Raw genomic sequence first — 23893 nt, forward strand, 5'->3', positions numbered from 1 at the left:
CAGTGGTCGGCGGAAGGTGCACGTGCCCGTCGACCTGGGACCAGACCGCAGCAACGCACGGATGCACGCCAAGACCGTAGGATCCTACGCAGTGCCGTAGGGGACCGCACCGCCACTTCCCAGCAAATTAGGGACACTGTTGCTCCTGGGGTATCGGCGAGGACCGTTCGCAACCGTCTCCATGAAGCTGGGCTACGGTCCCGCACACCGTTAGGCCGTCTTCCGCTCACGCCCCAACATCGTGCAGCCCGCCTCCAGTGGTGTCGCGACAGGCGTGAATGGAGGGACGAATGGAGACGTGTCGTCTTCAGCGATGAGAGTCGCTTCTGCCTTGGTGCCAATGATGATCATATGCGTGTTTGGCGCCGTGCAGGTGAGCGCCACAATCAGGACTGCATACGACCGAGGCACACAGGGCCAACACCCGGCATCATGGTGTGGGGAGCGATCTCCTACACTGGCCGTACACCACTGGTGATCATCGAGGGGACACTGAATAGTGCACGGTACATCCAAACCGTCATCGAACCCATCGTTCTACCATTCCTAGACCGGCAAGGGAACTTGCTGTTCCAACAGGACAATGCACGTCCGCATGTATCCCGTGCCACCCAACGTGCTCTAGAAGGTGTAAGTCAACTACCCTGGCCAGCAAGATCTCCGGATCTGTCCCCCATTGAGCATGTTTGGGACTGGATGCACGTCCAGCACGAACGCTGGTCCAACTGAGGCGCCAGGTGGAAATGGCATGGCAAGCCGTTCCACAGAACTACATCCAGCATCTCTACGATCGTCTCCATGGGAGAATAGCAGCCTGCATTGCTGCGAAAGGTGGATATACACTGTACTAGTGCCGACATTGTGCATGCTCTGTTGCCTGTGTCTATGTGCCTGTGGTTCTGTCAGTGTGATCATGTGATGTATCTGACCCCAGGAATGTGTCAATAAAGTTTCCCCTTCCTGGGACAATGAATTCACGGTGTTCTTATTTCAATTTCCAGGAGTGTGTGTGTGTATATATATATATATATATATACACACACACACACACACACACACACTCCTGGAAATTTTTAACACTGAAAAACTGGAATAGAAACTTACCAAATTATTTTGTTCCTTTTCTTCATTTGACCAGTATTAAAATAATGACAAGCGTTCCCTTCACACAGGATGACACGCACATGCCAGATGCTGGTTACTCACCCGCGGCTTGCCAAACGGACAATGTGTGATTCACGGAAAAAAAAAAAAAAAAAAAAAATAATATATATATATATATATATATATATATATATATATATATATATATATATTATTTTTTTTTTTTTTTTTTTTTTCCGTGAATCACACATTGTCCGTTTGGCAAGCCGCGGGTGAGTAACCAGCATCTGGCATGTGCGTGTCATCCTGTGTGAAGGGAACGCTTGTCATTATTTTAATACTGGTCAAATGAAGAAAAGGAACAAAATAATTTGGTAAGTTTCTATTCCAGTTTTTCAGTGTTAAAAATACGATGGGTTATAGGGATTCAATGAAAATTCCTACAGAATTGCCTATTTATTTCTGTGTGAATTGTTAACCTTTTCTCATTCGAAGAAACATCACAATTTATGAGTAATGGCCACATTTCTGTTGTTGACAGGTTCAAATGTACTCATTTTACTAAAACAGAAGTATTAATTTGCAGAAACTCATTTTGCAGCAGCTATTCTGACAGGATTCTGAAACAGAGTATCTCATTAAACAAGTAACTGTCACCGAGAGAGTTCAATATCTTACGAAAAACCTCATTGTGTCCGTTTGCAGTAACATAAGAAGAAATTTCTTGTTTACTTTCATAACAGAAAGCTCCTGATTCACTAGTGTTGATAATTCTTAAAATATTACATTCATTGGAGCGAGGAGAAAAAAAAAAAAAAAAAAAAAAAAAAAAAAAAGTAGAAACTATAACTTCTGATATATCATCATAAATAAGAAAGTTCCCTGTGTTTATGATTTGACAAAATACTCTCCTACTTATGTGTTATCGTGTACCAAAATCTCGTTTCGATGGCTCGAGCAGTTTAGGAAATATGAGGAACGTTGTGAATATTTCATTTTCGCGGGCATGAGATCGAGAGTGAACACGCTATATAGGATCCATTTTCTCGAGAACGGAGACAGAGACTGCCTCCCAAGTCTAAAGAAAAATACAGTATGTTAGCTAAATTTCAGAAGCAGCGACATATGGTGTAATACACACCAAATGCAAAATCATAGCAACCCGTATTTTTCATTGCAGGAGATGACCCATAGGGAAGGGTATGTTGACAGCAGTGGACAACATGTCAAAAAATGCTACCCCCTTCCTACCACTCGGAAAACGTAATTTCAATACTTCACAGGATTTTATTTCTTTCCCTTTTCTCACAATTCCTTGGAATCAACACTAACGGGCTTGCAGGCTATCTGAAAGACTTGGCTGGTTCAGATGGTGTTATTTGTGTTTTCGGAGCGCCCATTCCTAGGCCAGGAATCGCACTTTGAAGTGAAGATTTTTTAATGCTGATACGCTTTAAAAAGATCGATTTTATGTAATGTAGTGTTGAAAATATGGATTTATGCAGTTTCAATCGTAAAATATGGACTAAACTTTGAAATATGGAAAATGAAAGTTACATTTTCAGACTCCAAACAACTCCCAACTACCCACTACTATTTCTGAAAGATTGACCCTCAAGCCAAAACTAAACTGCAGATCTCTCAAGCTCAAACCGTACTGGCCACAAGCCCTAAGTTAATTTCATTTGGAGCCATTTCCCAATCAAATGAACAGCATTCCTCTCAGCCTTTAACAATCAAGTTATTAAGTGCAACCACCTGCTGATGCTGATATTGACATCTGCATGGTTATTTATTCCATGTGGTCGTGTGTTCTGCTTTGCCCTAATCACATTCCCACCAAGACTATATTATAGTGCTTCCACTACTTCAACATATAAAACAAATACATATGAGAATTACACAACACACTCATCTACACTTAACATTCTTATGAGGCTCTAAATCATGTACAATAGACCACCAATGTGGTTGAGTTTGAATGTAAGATTTGTTCTTGAAAATTTTGGACCTTTACAAAGACTGGAGGAGTAGTGGTGGTAGTCGTAGTAGTAGTAGTAGTGTGTGTGTGTGTGTGTGTGTGTGTGTGTGTGTGTGTGTGTGTGTGTCACTGTCTTGATATCAGTTCTGAGGAACCACTCAAGAAACTTATAAGAGAGAACTGTTGAATGTTGTGCTTTGATTTAATATTTAAATGCATAGGAATGAAAAAGATGACTTTTATGGAGGTGATTTTGTACAGCTTTATTATCAGGCTCAAAAACCATCTCGGCTATGTGTTTGCATAATTGGAATAACAGTGATAACAGTTATTAGATGTACATTGTTCCCTCATTGACATTAGGTGTATCTATACTTTATGTCCAACTGAGGATGGAACAATGTACATACGATAACTGTTATTCAAACTATGGACATGCATTGCTGAGGTGGTGTTTGGACCCAATGGCGGTCTGATCCTACACCAGAATTGATATTTATAGCATAATACAGTTCTTAAAAAAGTTTAGTGATGACTTTAATACTACCTTCCTGGAACAGATCCTTTCCCTGTTAGTATATCATTTGTTGGCATTTGTCCTGTGTAAAATTTTGTGTACGAAATGTAGTAATAAGAAGTCCTTGTCAGAAATGTGTATATAAAGGTAAAATCCTGCTGCTGTGAGCTAATCAGATATTTACTGTTATTGTCTTTATCTTGCTCTAAAAAGCTAATGTGGTTCCAGGTGCAAACATGAATGTCATCTGTGGACAAGGACGTACATCTCTGGGACTGGCTGCAGAGCTCGGTAATACAGCAGTGCTCCAGAAATTACTAGATTTCAGTAATGCACCAGCTATTTACAGCCGAGAGCGTGATAATAGAAAACGTCGTGCAAAGAAGTGGAAACGTGATCCAGAATTGGGTGGGACACCAGTAAATCAGAATCATACAGCTGCTGCACAAACTAGCACCAGTAATCAAGGTTATTTTGTAATGGTTCATGGTGATGATCCATCATCAGCTTCTACTGCCTCATCCTCATCCTCATCTGCATTTCCTTCAGCAGAGGTTCGCACTCCTGAAGGCATGGATGCACTAGAATGGGATCCAGAGATGTCAGCAACTGCTCCAGGGCCTCCTGATAAAGATGAGGAACATTGGAGTAGACTTTACATGTGGTATGCTGGTATACTTGACAGAACTAGCACAATGTATGACATACCACATAGTTGTGATGTAAATCACCAGGATTACTACAGTCGCTGTGCTCTGCATTATGCTGCAGAGCAAGGTCATGAAGATGCTGTTTTACTACTTACTGCTGCTGGTATGAGGTCATTGTAATACTTTGTAATTGATTTATGTTACAGTTTAAATGAATTTATCCATCTAGTTAAACCAAGTAAAAAAAAAATTCAAGGCATGGCGGCACTTCTTTCATTAATTGATACTTGTTATTGTAAAAAAAAACTGATAGAATTACATTCAGAAGAAAACTCTTTCATCATGTTGTATTACGTATAAAAAACTTTCTTTTTATTCTTATTACTCTCTATCCTTGTTTGTCACATCTCATATTTGGAAACTAGAGACTGCTATTTAGTTCTTAATGCTTTTAATGAGCTATGCCTGTTACTTAAATTCCAGAACCGGGGAAATTTTTTGGACTATAGAGTATCTTCTGTTTTACTTTCTTTAGACCAAAACAAGGACAGGGATGTTCTGCCAGCATTGATAAAAGTTATGCATTAAAACTTTCAAATGGAATTAGGGCAACATTTTTTTTCTTTTTTTATTCCAGGCAATCGTAGATACTCTTACCATTTCCATCTATATGTGTGAGAAATCTGTGTCATTTATTTATTTTAATAATGAAAGTATCATTTCCCTGATATCTTAATGCTATATGGAACATTCCAAGTAGTGTACAAAATGATACATTTTCTTAATGAATTTAGGCTGCCAGTTTGCAAGCTTGGTTTTAATTTATATTTGCATTATACTCTGTCTATGATTAAACTGATTTAAGTGAAAAACAATGTAATACATTAATTAGGATAGCCAGTATTTATCAAATGGAAGAAAAAATCTGAGTACTTGAATCTAGAGACAGGGAGGAGGTATATAGTTAAGAAAATGTTCTATTGAATGAACTACGGTAGAGTAGAAAACCTGTGAGGAGTGAGAGGCTGCTGTCAAGGACAGGGGTGAAATGTGACCCGGAGAGGATAGGAGAGGAAGGGAGTGGCACGAAGAGGACTGGCATGAGTGGATATAGAGCCCGTGAGGCTATGGGCATGAAGGATATGTTGCTGGAAGATTTTCCATCTGCACTGTTCAGGAAAGTAGGAGCTATGGTGGAGATCCCAAATGGCATCAGCCATTGAAGTCAATTACCTTATGTTGCACAGCATTCTTTGCAATTGCGTGCTCAAGTTGGCCTTTGACCACAGTTTTGTGGTTGCTTTAATCTAAGTGGATAGTTTATTTGTGCTAATATCCATGTATAATTCTGTAACGGGAATGGAAGAGGAGGTGATATATCATTTTTTGGGACAGGTCTTATGTTGTAACTGCGACCGTTCCGGTCATGGGGTGGCCGTGAACAAAAGTGCGGCGGTACCAAATGGGAGTGTCCCACGAACCAACAAGAGGGACGAACAGGAATGGATGGACACACACAACAACAGATGACCGAGCAAGACACCAAGAACAGCAACACACAAGAAGCAATGGGGTCACGAGCGAAAACCTCACAAAATCAACAACGTCCACTTGCACACAGAAACAAGCAAAGTAAACACGATGTCTGTAAGCGAGATATTGAGAGACTCACACGAATATCAGACGGCCTCACTGAGTGAGGTGCAGGCACTTAAATACATGATAGGTTACATCGCTATTGGCCACTGGGACCACGTGCTCCACAGTGGCACCCTCACATTATACTTGGGCCAGGAGTGCACGCAGCCATGGCTTACAGTGCGATGGCTGCAGAGATCTCTAGTGGTAATCAAGGTCCATGCCATCTGGCGCAGATTCGAAACCCGCTGCGCTCAGTACCAGATCCCTCCTCCCTGAAACTTGTGCGTAGAGGTGGAAATGCCCCGGACTGTGCCGTGGTTGGCGGATGGGAGAAGACCTGGGCTCGTCAACTGCCATTGGCAGGGAGGAAGGGACATTTGAGGTGCCCATGATGGCCGACCCAGAGACCAGGGCGGCAGAGGGAGCCACAGATCCACCTGGGGGCTGGGAGGGCCGGTGGCAGGCTCGCAGGGAGGCAGCAACTGGGGCAGTGGTGGCGACTCGAGGACCACGTCTGTACCCGAAGGAGGTAGTGGAGGAGGAGGTGGCAGCGGGAGTCCTGTGGGGTAAGTGGGTGGAGCTGGTTATGATGGCATTTCAACCGCCTTTGCCAATTGTTGTTTAAATGTGCGGACAAGCCTCTCTGCCATGCCATTGGAGGAAGGGTGGAGAGGCGGGCTACGGTCATGTTTGATACGGTTGGCCTGACAGAAGTCATGGAAGGAGGATGCCGTAAATTGGGGGCCATTATCGGAGACCAATGTGTGAGGCAGGCCCTCAATGGCGAGAACCTGGGCCAGGGCCATGAGTGTCGCCTCCGTGGTGGTGGACATCGTGTGGACGTCATATGGGTATTTGGAGTAGGCATCAACGATAAGTAACCACATGGACCCGAAAAACGCGCCTGCAAAATTGAGATGGATGCAATCCCAGGTCCTACGAGGCACAGGCCAGGTTACAAATGACTGAGGGGGGCTTTCCTGGTGACACGCACACACAGTGCACCCGCAGACCAGGCGGTCAATATCGCCATCAATGCCAGGCCAATACACATGCAGGTGAGCCAAAACGTTGATGCGGGACATATCCTAGTGCCCACGGTTTAACAAACTGAGCACTTGATGCCGCAAATCTGGAGGAATGACTGCTCGATGGGCAACCAACTCCGTGGCCAACAGGAGGACATCATTGACCACGGAGAGCCTGTGGGACAGTTGGCGCCAGGGGCTGAAGTCAGTCTGCATCCGACAAGTAATATAGGAGGGCCACCCATGGACCACGTAGCGTAGAACCTGCTGCAAGATAGGATCTCGGCATGTAGCCTTGGCAATGTAAGCAGACATAAGAGGCAGACCATCCAGTGCATCCCAGCGGGCGGAATCAGTCTGAAAGTAGAGGACCTCCTGTTGGTCATACGCAGGATTGGGACTTGCTGGGAGACATGACAAAGCATCTGTGTTAGCATGGTGGGCAGTGGGTTATACCGGACGGTGTAAGCGTAATTCCGTGAAAATAATGCCCAGCACTGGAGACGTTGAACCATCCGCTAGGGAGTGGGCTCTGAAAGGCGTAACCAAGGGTTTATGGTCTGTCAGGAGGGTAAACTTTACCCCAAAGACTGGTGTGAAATTATGGGACGTCAAACACTATCACCAGGGCCTCCTTTTCAATCTGGGAGTAGTTCTGTTGTGCCTGGGTCAACGTCTTAGATGCATGAACAACGGGCTGTTCTGAGCCATCGGCATTCCGATGCACAAGGATGGTCCCAATGCCGTATGCCAACGCATCAGCCGCCAAACCAAGGGGCGGTCCAGAGGGAAGGGAGTAAGGCAAGGGGCGGACTTCAGTATTGCCTTTAAACAGAGAAAAGCCTTGTCACAGACAGGAGTCCAATCAAAAGGTACCACTTTGCAATGCATGTGATTGAAGGTTGAGCAATGGAGGCAGCCTGGGGTAAGAACTGTAAGTAATAAGTAACCTTGCCCCAAAAACACCTGGAGTTCAGATAAGTCCTTGGGACGAGGAAGGGCCTCAAAGGCCATGACATTACGACCCAAAGGGCGAATGTCATCTTTGTAAGACAGTGGCCTAAGTATTCAACTTCTGATTGAAAAAAGCAGCACTTGTCTAGCCAACAGCAAAGCCTGCAGATTGCAGAGCATGAAATAAGGTGCTGAGGTTTTGCAAATGTTCCTGGCGGTAATGCCCAGTGACCAAGATGTCATCCACATAATTCACACAGGCGGGGATAGGCTGCATAAGCTGCTCCAGGAACTGCTGGAAAATGGTCAGTGCTGCAGAGACACCAAACGGAAGGCGCTTGTACTTGTATAATCCGAAAGGCGTGTTGATGACCAAGATGTTCTGGGAATCGGTATCCAAGGGTGACTGGCGATATGCCTCAGTCAGGTTGATCTTTGAAAAGTACTCTCCCCCAGCAAGCTTGGTGAGAAGGTCTTCCTGTCGGGAATGGGGTAAGTGTCTATGAGGGACTGAGCATTGATAGTAGCACCGAAGTCCAAAACCAGCTGAAATGCCCCACTGGGATTCCATATGACCACCAATGGTGTCACCCAGGCACTGTATGTCACAGGCTCCAGAACGCCAGCAGCCTGGAGCCGATCAAGTTCCCACTTGACTGCTGGCCGTAAGGCCACGGGAAGGGATCTGGCTCGGAAAAAGCGAGGCTGCATATCCGGCCAAAGTGTGATGTGCGCCTGAAATTGCAAAGCACATCCAAGATCCGTTGCAAACAACGATGCAAAAGCTGAGCACAGATCTTCCAAGTACTGAAAAGAAACAGCCATGGAAACAACCTTAGCTTCATCCGAATTGAAAAGCCAAACAGTTGGAATGCATCCAGGCCAAAAATATTCGAAGCTGATGGGTAGTCGATGACAAATTGTTACGAGAGGTGTTGAGTGATGAAAGGGACCTTTATTTGTCAATAGTCAGCTGGTTTGAAAGGAGTCTTAGGTATTTGTGGGGAGGATGTTGTAACAAGGACACTCATTCTGCTGGTATCACCTGAAGATGACAGCAAGGCACACTATTGAAATATTGTTTCATCAATGACTGCACACAGATAGGCTACCAAGAATGACACAGACAGTTGATTGACAGGGAAAACTTAAGACCACACATTTCACATGGATGAAATTAAAAATCTCTCATTGTTTTAGCAAAGCCTGCATTGCTTCGCAATTGATGGGAATTGAATATTCATCCTAATCTCCTTCTTCTCCCTCTCTCTGTTGCTCTTCTCCTCCACCCTCCTCCCGTTATCCATCTTTCCTTGAATTTGCGTGAATTGAAACAAAACAATTGCAGTAAGATCATGAAATTATTGACATGAGATAATTCGAAATTCATTGTTTTGACGATGATTTCTTGGTGCTCTTAATGCGTTCATTGCAACGCTTGCTGGTGAACAATAGTTTTCATCTTTCTGCCCAGAGAGAAAGTGAATAGTGCTAGTGGTTTAGTGACTCTCCAGCACACTACGTATAACTGCTCATGTGAAAAACACAGCAATTCAAGGTTTATTCCACACATTTTCAATGATTGAGCGTACAATTTATTAACCATCATTACAAATTCAAGGCAAACATGAAGCAGCAAGTCATTTGGAATTAGTGATATTCTTGGAATCAGAATGCCCTCATCTTTGAACTCTGCCAGGATTATTATTTCTTCAGTTATGTTGTTCATCAGCTTCTTAACAGTGAGTCTTGTTCCATTGCACAGCTTTGGTTGGTTCAGATTGTGTAAAATGATTATCACTGAGCTGACCTTGAGCAGAAAATTGTGCAGTGGCATTCCTTGCAAATTCAATAATTTAGGAATTCAGTTGGATAGTTGATGACTTCATCTGGATCAGTAATGGAATTGATCAAATTAAATGAATATAATTGGCCAGCAATTTGACTTTGAACTTCTATGTTCAAATGGTCTACATCCTTTTTTTCAATGCCAAAATTGCTCGTTCACTCAATCAAGCATGGTTTTTCTAATTTGCAGCAATATTCAGGAACAATTTCATGATAAGTTCTTCTTTCAAAGTTGTGAATTGACAAAAAATAGGTGGAAATGAAGTGAGGCCAGTGGAAGCTTCAGCCAGAATTTTCCATTTCCATTGTCTAATAATTGCTGGAAAACACTTCCGTCCACTCATAATTTTGTAACGCAACTCTCATATTCATCATTAACACACAGTCATTGACTTCAAGCAAGTGTTTATTTCATCAGAAGCTGTTGAAATTCAGAAAATTGGTGAAAAACTGCCAGCCAGCAAAATCATTGTACCTCCTGAAAGGTCCAGATTATTTCAGAGATCTCACAGTGTTCGATTGAGTGCCCCCAGTGCTCATTTGTGTGTCGTAGTACAGTCACCCCAAATTACTATTTGCCATTCTGTAGTAATTTTGCCATTGCTGAATTTTTGGCAATGTTGCCTGTTGGTCCATATGTTATTTGCTAATTCAGTGGTAGTTTGAACGCAGAATGAGCTGTTCGTCCTCCTCCTAACAATGTGTCATTGATCCCAGATGATGCTACAGCCTGTGGTATTTGACTTTGTGCACATATCAGAGCTAAAATCAGTGAAATTAGGAACGTTTTATCAGTTCCACCAGATACATCGAGGAAGAAAATTCCTTTGTATGTGTCATTGACTACTGCATCAGCCTGTCATATGCATTTTTCTGCTGCTGATTCAAAAGTAGGACCTATGTTCGCACTGATTGGCTTAAAGCATCTCAATCATATTGCCATTCTCGTTGAGTTTCTAGATTGAATGCATTTTGCATGGGGCGGTTCGGCACTAGCATTGTTAATTCATGCAGCATCTTGCCAGACAGCATCAGGCACAAATCCTCTGTAGAAATCAGCATGTCATTGGAGATCTCTTTGCAGAATTCAAGCTTGGGATTCACTATTCTTGTGTGCACTTGATGCAGAATGTCTTCGGGCATATTGTCTTTGTGCTTATTCCACAAATAGAGTGGATTCGATGGAAAACATGTTGAATTGTTGATGGCAAAAAGTGCTTGAATTTGATGCGCAGTAGACAAAGTAACAGCGTCAGTGAGTATATAATCCCAATGAATGTCGTCCTCGAGCAAATGAAAAAACTGACAGGCTTCCCAGTTACTGTGTGCAACTCACCATTGACAGTTCACAAAAATCCAAATGAAGTTGGTCCACAAAAATTAACCAATGACAAACAAGGGTAAAAACATTTGTTGGTACTTGGATGAACTGTGTAAATGTGGGCTGGCCGATGTGGCCGAGCGGTTCTAGGCTCTTCAGTCTTGAACTGCGCGACTGCAACGGTCACAGGTCTGAATCCTGCCTGAGGCATGGATGTGTGTGATGTCCTTAGGTTAGTTAGGTTTAAGTAGTTCTAAGTTCTAGGGGACAGATGACCTCAGATGTTAAGTCCCATAGTGCTCAGAGCCATTAGAATCATTTTGTGTAAATACACCCCAGCACATCAGTTGAATATACATTCATGTGTCCAGTAACAGGCTTCCCATGTTTGCATCATTTGAATTTTTTTGGTGTTGCATCCCATGTGAAACATCTTGACATCTCCAAGTAAAGCAGTGTTACTGCAAATCGATGCTTGTCAGCATTGTCACTGATCGTCATTCAGGTCTCTGACTGCATGTGCTGCCGTGAAGTAAACTCTTTGTTCCTCCTCCAGATGCACAGTTAAATGGACCACAGTGTGATAATGTCCATGTATGGAGAATGAAAAGATTCTCCAAACTTCCTCATTGCTGCTGACATAAATTTACATTTAATATTGCAAAACTTCATCATTGGAATCAGGAGCTGCAATACAAAACCCAGTCACATTGCATCCTTTTGTGACGTACTTGCAAACATATTTGGTGGACTTGACAGAATTTGATTTTCCTTCAAGCACAGTATATGCTCTTTGTCAGTCTCGTGGACTTAGCGATCATGTAGTTGGCCTGTGTTGCCCATATGCCACCCAATATTTCAGTGCCCCAATGGTGCCATTTCTTTCCAAAGAAATCAACACGAACTGAAATCAATTAAATGTTTACAACACACCAATTACCATGAACTGACATCATTTCAGTCTTTGCTATCAATGCACCAAAGATATGATCACCAATGAAAACACACTGAAATATCACTTTCAGTTGTATTCTTTTTTGCAAAATATCAGCATGTGATGTTGAATTTTTTATGTTATGAAAACGTGTAACAGCAGAACTGTCAAACCGACCATAACATTTCTTTCCTTTAGATTTTCAAACAAATATACCATCCAAATTTCTGACTTTTTCAGTGGATTTTCCAAAAATTTTCTTTCATAAAAACTTTGCTTTGAAAATTACGAACTCACCGAAAAGAAATCAGTCAAGCCATTCACAAGTATTGATCTTTCATACATGCAATAATTGATTTTTATGTATAGATTGTAATTCTTTTTTAAAAGGTTAACTCATTCCATGTGTTAGCAACCCTGTTGTTATTGGGAGTCAACTGAACCTCTAATAAAATAAAAATTATAGGGTTGATATTAAGGATCTTACATTCCATGTAGTTTGGTACATGAACATGAGTCAGATTTGTGTTTGTTTTAAATAAATACTTAGTAAATTATGGCAACAATAAAACTTTTGAAAGATAATCGAACATTGCACTACAATTTCTGAACTGTGATTAACCTTGTCACTTAGAAGAAGGTGTAATTAGATGAATGATGAACACTAACTTCACTTAATGAAGGTTTATTCAGCACTTGCACATACAAGAGCGCAGAGCAAACTGCCTCCAGCCAGAACATATACACTATATATACAGTTACAGAACATTCCAGTACATTGATTCTTGACATTTGTGGATACTTCTAGAATGTACTCAAACTGAATATAGAAATTAAAATTTTACAGTTCAGGTGAGTTTTGAACTCGTGACCCTCCTTGCAACAGACTAGTATCATAACCACTACACCACAGTGACTGTGCTACTCAGCTTCTTCTGTAACATTGCACCCTTCTTAAGAGAACAGAGTCTCGGTGTTACGTCCTCCTAGTCCAGGAACGAGTCATCGGTCCTGCGTACTCTGACTCTCAATGACTGAAGTTCGCACTGACGGTGATCTTATTAGAACTTCCTTTGTCGCTACGCTCTTCGTCACCTTTCCGTTTGTTGCCTGTCACTGGAGCTTCGAATTTACCCTGGGTTGCAGGATCCTTATAAGGCTTCATTCGAAGGACATGGACCATATCTCTGATCTTTTGTCGTCTTGTGCCAGGGTCGAAATCTTCAACTTCGTAAGTGACGTCAGACAACTGTCTTACAACCTTATAAGGTCCAAAGTAGCACCTGACCTTCTCAGAGAAAGCAGAACAGAAGTGAAGATCCAGACGAGGTCACCAGGTTGGTAGACAACAGGGCGGTGGCTCACGTCATACCTTTGGTGATCATTTTCTTGATCCTGCAGTGTGTGGAGTCGAGGTAACTGCTGAGCTTCCTCAGCTCTGGTTAACACCTGGCCGATGTAGTCGTTGTCCACGTCATCAGAATGTAACCGAAACACAGTGTCCATCATTGTTGTTGCCTCACGCCCATGAACCAGGAAAAATGGTGTAAATCCTGTGGTGTCTTGTTTGGCGGTGTTGTAGGCAAATGTCATGAAAGGTAGCACCTCATCCCAGTTTCTCTGCTCAACATTGATGAACATTGATAGCATGTCGACCGAGGTCTTATTAAGGCATTCAGTAAGCCCGTTAGTTTGCAGATGGTAGGCAATCATCATGTAATGAGTGATGTTGCACCGACAATTTATCTCTGTCACAAGATTCGATTGAAAAACTTTCCCTCGATCCGTAATTAACGACCTTGGGCACTGTGTCTTAAGACAGTGTCTTCTATGATGAATTTGGCTACCTCGAATGCTTCGGCTGTTTCCACGGCTTTTGTAATGGCATAGCATGTCAGATAATCAGTGAAAACAATAATCCATCTATTGCCACTAGCATATGTTGGAAATCGTCCAAGGAGGTTAATCCCAGCACACTGGAATGGCGTTTCGGATGGTGGAATTGGTATGAGTCGGCCAGGTGGTTTCTGAGGAACTGTTTTTCTCCTCTGGCACTCTCGACAGTGCGACACATAGTGATGAAGACTCCTAAATAAACCTGGCCAGAAAAATCTCTTGCGGATTCCATTGTATGTCTTAATAAATCCTAAATTTCCGGCCTCAGATGTGTCATGGAATTTCTGGAGAACATCTAAGCTCATGTATTTAGGAATCACTGGTAGCCACCTCTTTCCAAACGGATCAAAGTTTTTCTTGCAAAGTAATCCATTAACTATCTTAAATTGTCCTTTCACATCCTCTGACCAATTTAAGGCAAGCATAATTTGAGGTATCTTGGCGGCCTTCTTCTGCTCAGCAGAGAGATCCTGGAGTGCTGTGAGACATTCACTATCTTCATCAAAGTCTTGATGGTCTTGCTCAGGGTTTCTTGAGAGACAGTCGGCATCTTTATGGTTTCTTCCACTTTTCTACACTATGGTAATGTCATACTGTTGAAGACGTAGTGACCACCTGGGAAGTCATCCTGTTGGATCCTTAAGACCTGTCAGCCAACAAAGTGAATGACGGTTTGTAACAACTGTGATTGGCCTTCCATAGAGATACTGGCAAAATCTGCACATGGCGCAGATCACAGCAAGACATTCTCTTTCTGTAGTTGAGTAGTTTCTCTCGGCTTTTGTAAGTGTCTTAGAAGCATAGGCTGTAATCTTCTCATATCCATCTGAAATTTGCACCAGAACGGCACCGATCCCATACCCACTGGCATCTGTGTGTAGTTTTGTAGGTGCTTTCTCATCATACAGACCAAGTACAGGGTCAGTCGTCAGAGCTTTTCGCAGCACATCGAAAGAATCTTGTTGAGTACCACCCCAGATAAATTTAGCATTGGCTTTTACAACTCTTGGAGTGGCCTGACTTTGATACAAAAGTCTTTGATAAAACAATGGCAATAAGAACATAATCTGAGGAAGCTTCTCATATCTCTAATACTTTTAGGAATAGGAAATTCCGTTATAGATCTCACCTTTTCTTGGTCTGGCCACACACACCTTCGTTTGACATAAGATGTCCAGGTATTTTGATTTCTTTTGCTCCAAAGAGACACTTTCTTGGATTAAGTTTCAGTCCGCCTTGTTGGAGACACTTAAGAATGGCCCTCAGTCATCAAATGTCTTTGAGAACACTATACTGTCATCTAAATAACAAAGACACATCATCCACTTCAGGTATTATAGAATATTATCCATCATCCGTTCAAAAGTTGCTGGTGTATTACACAAACCAAACGGCATTACCTTAAACTCAAACAGGCCCTCAGGGGTGATGAATACAGTTTTCTCACCATCAGCCTCATCTACTTCGATCTGCCAGTATCCCAAGTACATGTCCATGGTTGAGAAAAACTTAGCCCCCTTCAGACAACCTAGTGTATTGTCAATTCGTGGAAGAGGGTAAACATCCTTTTTAGTTGTCTTGTCCTGTAATAAACACAAAAGCGCCAACTGCCATCTTTCGTCCTGATGAGAACCACTGATGACGACCATGGGCTCTGAGAAGGCTGTATGATGTCATTCTTCATCATTTTCTCTACCTCGTCGTGAATTATTCGACGTTCTGTTGCTGACACACGGTATTCTCTCTAGCTTATTGGTTGATGGTCTCCAGTGCTAATCCAGTGCTTCACCGTCGATTTGTCTTATTTGCCCTTCACTTGTGGATTGAAGCATTCAGATAATTCTTGAGGAATGGCAAGTAGCTTGTTCTGTTGTTCCTTAGTGAGATCTGGTGATAGTCGAGCTAGAAGATCTTGTCTCATAGTGGTAGCGCTAATTTCACCCACAGACTCGACATGGGAGGTTTCTATGACATTCAGCTGTTCTGCAATTAACAGCTCAGCATTTGCAATGCACATGCATCTTGGAAGGATCTGTGGTTCTCGGTGACAGTTAACTATCCACAATTCACCGAATATGTTCTTAAACGAGACAACAGAGGTTGGGATAACCAAGTTATTCTTCAGTGGTATGCTTCTCTTACATTCCACTACAAGATCCATGGGTTGATGCATGGCATGACACATGACAGTTACCTTTCTTGCGCTGACTTCAGGAACGGTCACTTCATCCAGCACACATAGTCTCCACACACTCGGATGTGCATCTTCCTGTCCACAGTATCTCATCTCGTTTAGCATAATCTTTGAGTGGCCACAGTCTATAATTGCCTGAGAAGCTTTCAAAAAGTCCCATCCAAGAATGACGTCATGACTACACTTGTGTAAGATGATGAATTCTAAGGGCTGTGGTTGAGAAAAACTTGGCCCCCTTCAGACAACCTAGTGTATTGTCAATTCGTGGAAGAGGGTAAATGTCCTTTTTAGTTATCTTGTCCTGTAATAAACACAAAAGCGCCAACTGCCATCTTTCGTCCTGATGAGAACCACTGATGACGACCATGGGCTGTATGATGTCATTCTTCATCATTTTCTCTCATTATCCACTTCAGGTATTTTAGAATATTATCCATCATCCGTTCAAAAGTTGCTGGTGCATTACACAAACCAAACGGCATTACCTTAAACTCGTAGAGGCCCTCAGGGGTGATGAATACAGTTTTCTCACCATCAGCCTCATCTACTTCGATCTGCCAGTATCCCAAGTACATGTCCATGGTTGAGAAAAACTTAGCCCCCTTCAGACAACCTAGTACGGCATGGCTGTGTGCTTCGTGCAGCTGCCTCGAGTCAAATGAGCATGCTGCTGCCTGCATAGCAGATGTACGTCAGAGATAAGACTGGGCGCGGCAGGAAGTTGAGCGGACAAAAACAGCAATGGCGGACCGGAAGCTCTTTTTCGCTGCGGATCGCGCTTAGTTAAAACTATAGCGCGATCCTCCCATTGGCCACCTTCAGCAGAGATGTTTTGTTGTCGACAAATACGGTTTTGTGCAACTGGTGACGGTACTTCGCCTAAATGACTGAATATGATGCTCCAGAATCCACAAGAGCTTGGGCTGGTCAGCCATCCATGAGGATATCGATGTAGTTTCCTATCATTTTTGTAGTGATCAATGGTGGAGGATGTTTCTCTTCAGCGGCCTCACCTCCAAGGACAGTCGCACCCTTTATTTTTCCAGGTTGCAGCGGGTAGGTGATCAGCTGGAGCTTCTAAAGGGTGATGGAGACCTTGATCGGCGTGTTGGGGAGTGTCCTCTCCAGCGGCTAGCTTGCGGCAATGGTGACCTACGTCATGCTGCACCCACATCTTCTTGTTCATCTTTGTCGTCCCAGAGTTGCACGACACTCCATGCAGCAGTCTAGTATCATAACCACTACACCACGGTGATGGTGCTACTCAGCTTCTTCTGCGACAATTTGATATTAGAATAGCAAAAGGCGTACAAAACATTACTGGAATAGTAAGATTCACCACAACCATAAATGAACTGAGAGCAAGAAAGAAAGGTTGATCTGAAACTTAGATGATTCTGTAGAACACACAGAATCAGTATATGGAGGAAGGGAGGGGGGTCAAGTCATAAACCCAAATCCTTATTTTGAAATTGACCAGCTTTCTAAATTGAAAAGTTCTCCAGTTTAAATACCGTGGATCACGTTTCAACAGTAAAAATATCATAACAATGGATATAAATGAAAGAATAGCCTCAGGGTCAAGATGTCTGTATTCACTAAGCAACCCACACAAAAGTAAAGCTTTGTCAATCACCACAAAGATGAAGATACACAACACTATCGTCTGCCCCATAGTACTGTCTGGTTCAGAAAGCTGGATGCTTACAAAGAATGAAAGAGAAAAACTGAATGTTTTTGAAAGAAAAGTAGTGAGAAAAATCTGGGGTCCTGTGTTGGAGAATGGTGTATGGAAAATTCGAAAGCAGCCCACTATTATCCAGAAATTAAAAAGTAGGAGACTGCAATGGGCTGGACATGTGGCTCAAATGGAAAACAACAGAATCACCAAGAAAGAATTTGAAGGAACTCTCCAGACAACAAGACCATTGGGCCGACCCTGTGCAAGGTGGAAAGATGACATAGAGAAGGACATTAGGAATTTCTGCAGGGTGGCGAGAGGTTGTGAGAGATAGAAGGCGGTGGAAGCAGATCAGTGATGCAGCGCGTGGTCAACAGGGCCTGTGACCACTGAGAGGAGAGAGACAGGGCCTGTGACCACTGAGAGGAGAGAGAGGGTGGGGGGGGGGGGGGGGGAGAGAGAGAGAGAGAGAGAGAGAGAGAGAGAGAGAGAGAGCACTTGAGATGATACAAATATGTTACAGAATCAGAATGAATTTGTTTTAGATTCTGGCTTACTCCTGTTTCATGTGTGTAATAATCTAATGTGTGAATTACATTAAAAAAAACACAGGAATAGCATCCATTTGTGATAATTTCATTACTATGACAACATATTTTCAGGATGTCGTGTTGATATTGGAGACAAAGAGAACCGCACTCCTTTACATCTAGCAGCTTCCCGTGGGCACAGTGCTGTAGCAGTCCACCTGCTTGACTCAGGGGCAGAAGTTAATCGCAAAACTAGTGACAGGACCTCAGCATTGCACATTGCAGCTTCAAGAGGCTTTACGAACTTTGTACGTGTTTTACTGGAGCATGGAGCAAATGTTGATGCACTTGATGCATCAGATCGCACACCACTGATGTTAGCAGTGTTACGTCGCCGTGATCAAGTTGTGCGTGTCCTAGTTGAACATGGTGCTAAAGTCAACATTGAAGAAATTCATGGTAAGTATGTCATTAAATTTGTATTCTTTTGAAAGAGTATTAAATCTAGTGGATTGAATTGAATTGTTGGTTATCAGAAAATATTCATAATAATTGATTTCTCTTAACTAGCCCACTGATCATGCAGTTTTTCTGGCCATAATTAATTTGCAGTTTTTTTCATAATGTCAATCTAGTGAATTATTGAAACTTCCTTGTTATGAAGTGGTGCACATTTTACTTGTCTGTGTCTGCAAGAGTTCCATTCCTTTCAATATTTTTTAGAGGAAGTGCATAAGATTACTTAACTCTCAAGACATGGTCACAGACTGTTCTAAAATGTAGTTTATATTCATCATTACCAGCAAATTTTTCCTGTTGACAGTGGCTATTCAGTGACTGAAAATTTTACTGTTTCTCGACATTTAAACTAACTTTTGCATTGAATAAGAAGAGTATTTTTGAAACAAATTCTGATAATTAATTTCAGTGTATATTTTGTAAGCAGGTTCAAGTATCCCTACATGTTCTTCTTCTAATGAATGACAGCAGAATGGCCATGGAAAATAGTCATGTAAATGTAACTAATCTTTTCCCCACAGCTTCACCCACATATGTGTTGGGCAGATACATTGCACACACCTCCTCCTCAACCTCTCTGTGTCCACCTCATCCTCCCTCCTCTGTCTGTGTGTCTCCTCCTCCCCACTCTATCTCTCTCTTCATGTCCTCCTCCTCACTCTCTCTCTCTCTCTCTCTCTCTCTCTCTCTCTCTCTATCTATCTATCTATCTCCATCTCCTCCACCCCACCATATCATCATTCCCCCTCCCTCTGACCCTATTGTTTTTCCCCTCTCTCTTTTCATCTCTGTCTACCCATCTTCCTTTTCCACCTGTCCACCACTACTTGACATATTCCACCTGCTTTATCCATCTCCCTTTCCCTGTGTGTCTCTGTCCATTTACTCCTACCCGTTGTTCTGTGCATTCCATTTTTAATCCATATCAACCTGTCGCTGGCTATACTCATCAGTGCATGTAGCCAATGCAATACATTTCATTAAAGTAGGTCAATACTATTCCCTCATCATGCCTGTCGTGCAGGGAAGGTACTTTTCCAGGTCAGAAAAACCTTTTCTTGCCCCAGACATCTAGGCTGCCCTGCAAAGTGGGTTGATTTGGCAGGCTGATCGTGGTCATACACAACGTGCCTTTCGTGAATGGCAGCCTGTATGCCAGAGCCTGGGAAAAGCATGCTTTCACCCATATCTTCACTTGTGTTGGAGCTAGGAGGTTATAAACCCCACAGTGCTGATACTCGTACTCTGTGCCAGATTTGGTCCAGGGGCTTGGGAGGAAATTCTGGACACACAAACACACACACACACACACACACACACACACACACACACACACACACACTTACTCTGCTTTATATTTGTAACACATTTCTCTTAATAGCGGACAAAGAGAGGGGTGATAAAGATTGTCAAATATGCAAATATGGATTCTTACACTCCAGAGAGCAAATATCACTATTATACCAAATTATGAAAATTTCCATAATGGGAGGGGGGCGGGTAGGGGGTGGGGGGGGGGGGGGCCAGGGAGACTTTATTTACTATCAGTAAACCACCTATTCTTCAGACTCGAACCCCCCATGTATAAAACAGCTTCAAACATCTGATTGCTTCACAAATGTGTTGAAGTATTACGTTTTTGACATTAGGTATGTAAGTGAGGATAAATTCGGGAAAGGTTTGAAATTACACTCAAAACTTTGTTGGAAGTCACTAAAGTGATCTTATTATGAAACACAGGATAAATATAGTGTTGGTAATTTGCACAGTCTGCATTAAGCAAAAGCTAGTTTTTTATGCATTTCAATGATTATGATGTCATATTTCCAGAACTATGTGTTGTACAACAATGTAATTTTTTAAGTCCATTCAGTGATATTTGTAGATACTGTTTGCGAAATGAGTTGTGAATAGAGTTAGTAGTAAAGAAGTAATAAAAAAAAATTCATGCCAGATTTTTAAGTTGCGCTGCACATTATTTTAAGCTGAAGCTAGTTTTTCATACATCAAAATGTCTGTGACGTCATATTTCCTAACTGTATTGTATAGTGGTATAATTTTGCAGGTATATTCAGTGGTACATGTGGATACTGCCTGCAAAAATGTGTTTCGGATAGAGATGCTAGTAAAGCGGTAATAAACAAAAAAATCATGTCTGGTGCTAAATTTTTATTGCACAAACAGTAAAAATGTAGTAAGTGATAAACTTTTTTCCTTTCATCATTTTGTGGGAGTGTCAGCAAGGAAAAGTTTCATAAAGGTTTGAAATTATGTTTAAAATTCGTTCGGAGTCGCTAAGTGCTCTCATTCTCAAAAACTGGATGAATAAAAGTCATGTATTTGCATGCTGTGAGCTATGCTAACTCAAGACACACACAGTTTCTAACTGTAATACTTGGCTTATTGTGTTAAACTTTTAACATACGATTAAGCCTCTTAATCAGCAGATTGTGACAGCATTTTAAATTCTTAAATTTGGCCAATAATCACACAAAATATTGAAAATCAAATTTTTGTTGCTCCTGTAAGCTGTTAGATAGGAAATCTGCAACTGGTTTGGAGTTCCAAGATAGTCCCTCAGTAAATCATTCTGGTTTCACTCACTTCACTAAACAGTCGTATATACAGTATATTCATTAATGCTAAATAATATTTTTTTTATTTTCTTTAATATTTTCTTTAATTTGATTTTTTTCTTTTGTGAACATGAAATGGTATGGCTAGGAATATCATCAAATACAGGATTATTGATCATTTTTTACATGTGCATTAAAAGCTGATATAATCACGATTACATGACAGAAAGCAAATAAGATGGGCTTACATGATAACTTCAGTATGTTAAATACATCAGTGAATTACACAGTGATTGTTTTAAATATGTATACAGAATTAATTACAACTGCTGTCTATTTGTCTACTTGTGAGATCAAATCTATCTTTCACAGTGGTCTGAAAGTTCCTTTATGCTGCTCCACCATTTAGTGAAGTGTTACGAAAATCAGGTAAAAGCATGAAAGGATCCTTCAAACTCAAAAAACATTCCACCATTTTACATACATTACCATTTATTACGTATTTTGTAATGAGTAAGTTCCAGTGTTCATATATGAAGTTTGTACAGGGTGATGATTTTTGTTTGGTTTAGGACAATTTTTTTAATTATTCAGACTGTGGTGAAGGTTCACTCAGAATGTACACTACCGGCCATTAAAATTGCTACACCAAGAAAAAATGCAGATGATAAACAGGTATTCATTGGACAAATATATTATACTAGAACTGGCATGTGGTTACATTTTCTTGCAATTTGGGTGCATAGATCCTGAGAAATCAGTACCCAGAACAACCACCTCTGGCCGTAATGACGGCCTTGGTACGCCTGGACACTGAGTCAGACAGAGCTTGCAAGATGTGTACAGGTACAGCTGCCCATTCAGTTTCAACACGATACCACAGTTCATCAAGAGTAGTGACTGGTGTATTGTGATGAGCCAGTTGCTCAGCCACCATTGACCAGACGTTTTCAATTGGTGAGAGATCTCGAGACTGTGCTGGCCAGGGCAGCAGTCGAACATTTTCTGTATCCAGAAAGGCCCGTACAGGACCTGCAACATGCGGTCGTGCATTATCCTGCTGAAATGTAGGGTTTTGCAGGGATCGAATGAAGGGTAGTCAATGCGAACAAGAGGTGACCGAGACGTGTAACCAATGGCACCCCATACCATCACGCCGGGTGATACGCCAGTATGGCGATGACGAATACACGCTTCCAATGTGCGTTCACCACGATGTCGCCAAACACGGATGCGACCATCATGATACTGTAAACAGAACCTGGATTCATCTGAAAAAATGACGTTTTGCCATTTGTGCACCCAGGTTCGTCATTGAGTACACCATCGCAGGTGCTCCTGTCTGTGATGCAGCGACAAGGGTAACCGCAGCCATGGTCTCCAAGCTGATAGTCCATGCTGCTGCAAACATCGTCAAGCTGTTCGTTCAGATGGTTGTTGTCTTGCAAACATCCCCATCTGTTGACTCAGGGATCTAGACGTGGCCGCACGATCCGTTACAGCCATGCGGATAAGATGCCGGTCATCTCGACTGCTAGTGATACGAGGCCGTTGTGATCCAGCACGGCGTTCCGTATTACCCTCCTGAACCCACCGATTCAATTTTCTGCTAACAGTCATTGGATCTCGACCAGCGCGAGCAGCAATGTCGCGATACGATAAACCGCAATTGCGATAGGCTACAATCCGATCTTTATCAAAGTCGGAAACGTGGTGGTACGTACGCTTTTCTCCTCTTTACACGAGGCATCACAACAACGTTTCACCAGGCAACACCGGTCAACTGCTGTTTGTGTATGAGAAATCGGTTGGAAACTTTCCTCATGTCAGAACGTTGTAGCTGTCGCCACCGACGCCAAACTTGTGTGAATGCTCTAAAAAGCTAATCATTTGCATATCACAGCATCTTCTTCCTGTTGGTTAAATTTCGCGTCTGTAGCACGTCATCTTCGTGGTGTAGCAATTTTAATGGCCAGTAGTGTAGTTTATCATTTTGTTTGAGTGTGTTTCATAGTTAATTTCAATTTTTGTTGCTTGGAAAACATAAAACATAAACTTTTCATAAAAGTTCTTTTATTACAAAGGTTTTAACATTGGTATAGATTACATAAGTTGTATAAGTTGTTAGTAGAGTGGAGTGATGTGTAGTGAGTTGTTTCATCTTGAACCCTCACATTGATAAGAGGTGCAGCTTAAAGAATCGACATCCAGCAACCCAGGTGGCAGGAACGTATGAAACATTTGTGCAACACATGTAAAAATACATGCAACAGCAATAGTTTTCTGGTGGGAAAACAGGATAACAAACAAAATTAATCTTATAGGAGGCAGAGGTATGCATTTTTGTGAAACATATCCTAGCCTAACATAACTGGAATTGTGTGCTCCACCAACCCAGTCACCTCTCAGAGCTGGAAGACTGCACCTGCCCCCTTGATGGTGGGTGGCACTTCCCTCCATGTTGCTCCTGCACCATCTACTTCAGGAGCAACATCCCCCCAACCACCAGGAATGTCTGT

The 23893-nt window shown here is 42.2% G+C and overlaps 1 protein-coding gene across 5 annotated transcripts in view; it reads left to right on the top strand.

Moving 5' to 3' along the window:
- LOC124595355 (serine/threonine-protein phosphatase 6 regulatory ankyrin repeat subunit A-like) overlaps positions 1-23893 on the top strand; it is a 195438-nt gene that overhangs the window by 60341 nt on the left and 111204 nt on the right. For 3 of the 5 annotated variants that reach the window (XM_047134074.1, XM_047134070.1, XM_047134073.1), the window contains exons 3-5: positions 3831-4070; positions 4152-4415; positions 18412-18738. In XM_047134074.1, the coding sequence (XP_046990030.1) occupies positions 3831-4070; positions 4152-4415; positions 18412-18738 (831 nt within the window). The remainder of the gene's footprint in view (positions 1-3830; positions 4071-4151; positions 4416-18411; positions 18739-23893) is intronic. The other 2 variants (XM_047134071.1, XM_047134072.1) reach the window with 2 other exon arrangements.

The sequence above is a fragment of the Schistocerca americana genome, chromosome 2, assembly GCF_021461395.2.
Source record: "Schistocerca americana isolate TAMUIC-IGC-003095 chromosome 2, iqSchAmer2.1, whole genome shotgun sequence".
NCBI lineage: Eukaryota > Metazoa > Arthropoda > Insecta > Orthoptera > Acrididae > Schistocerca > Schistocerca americana.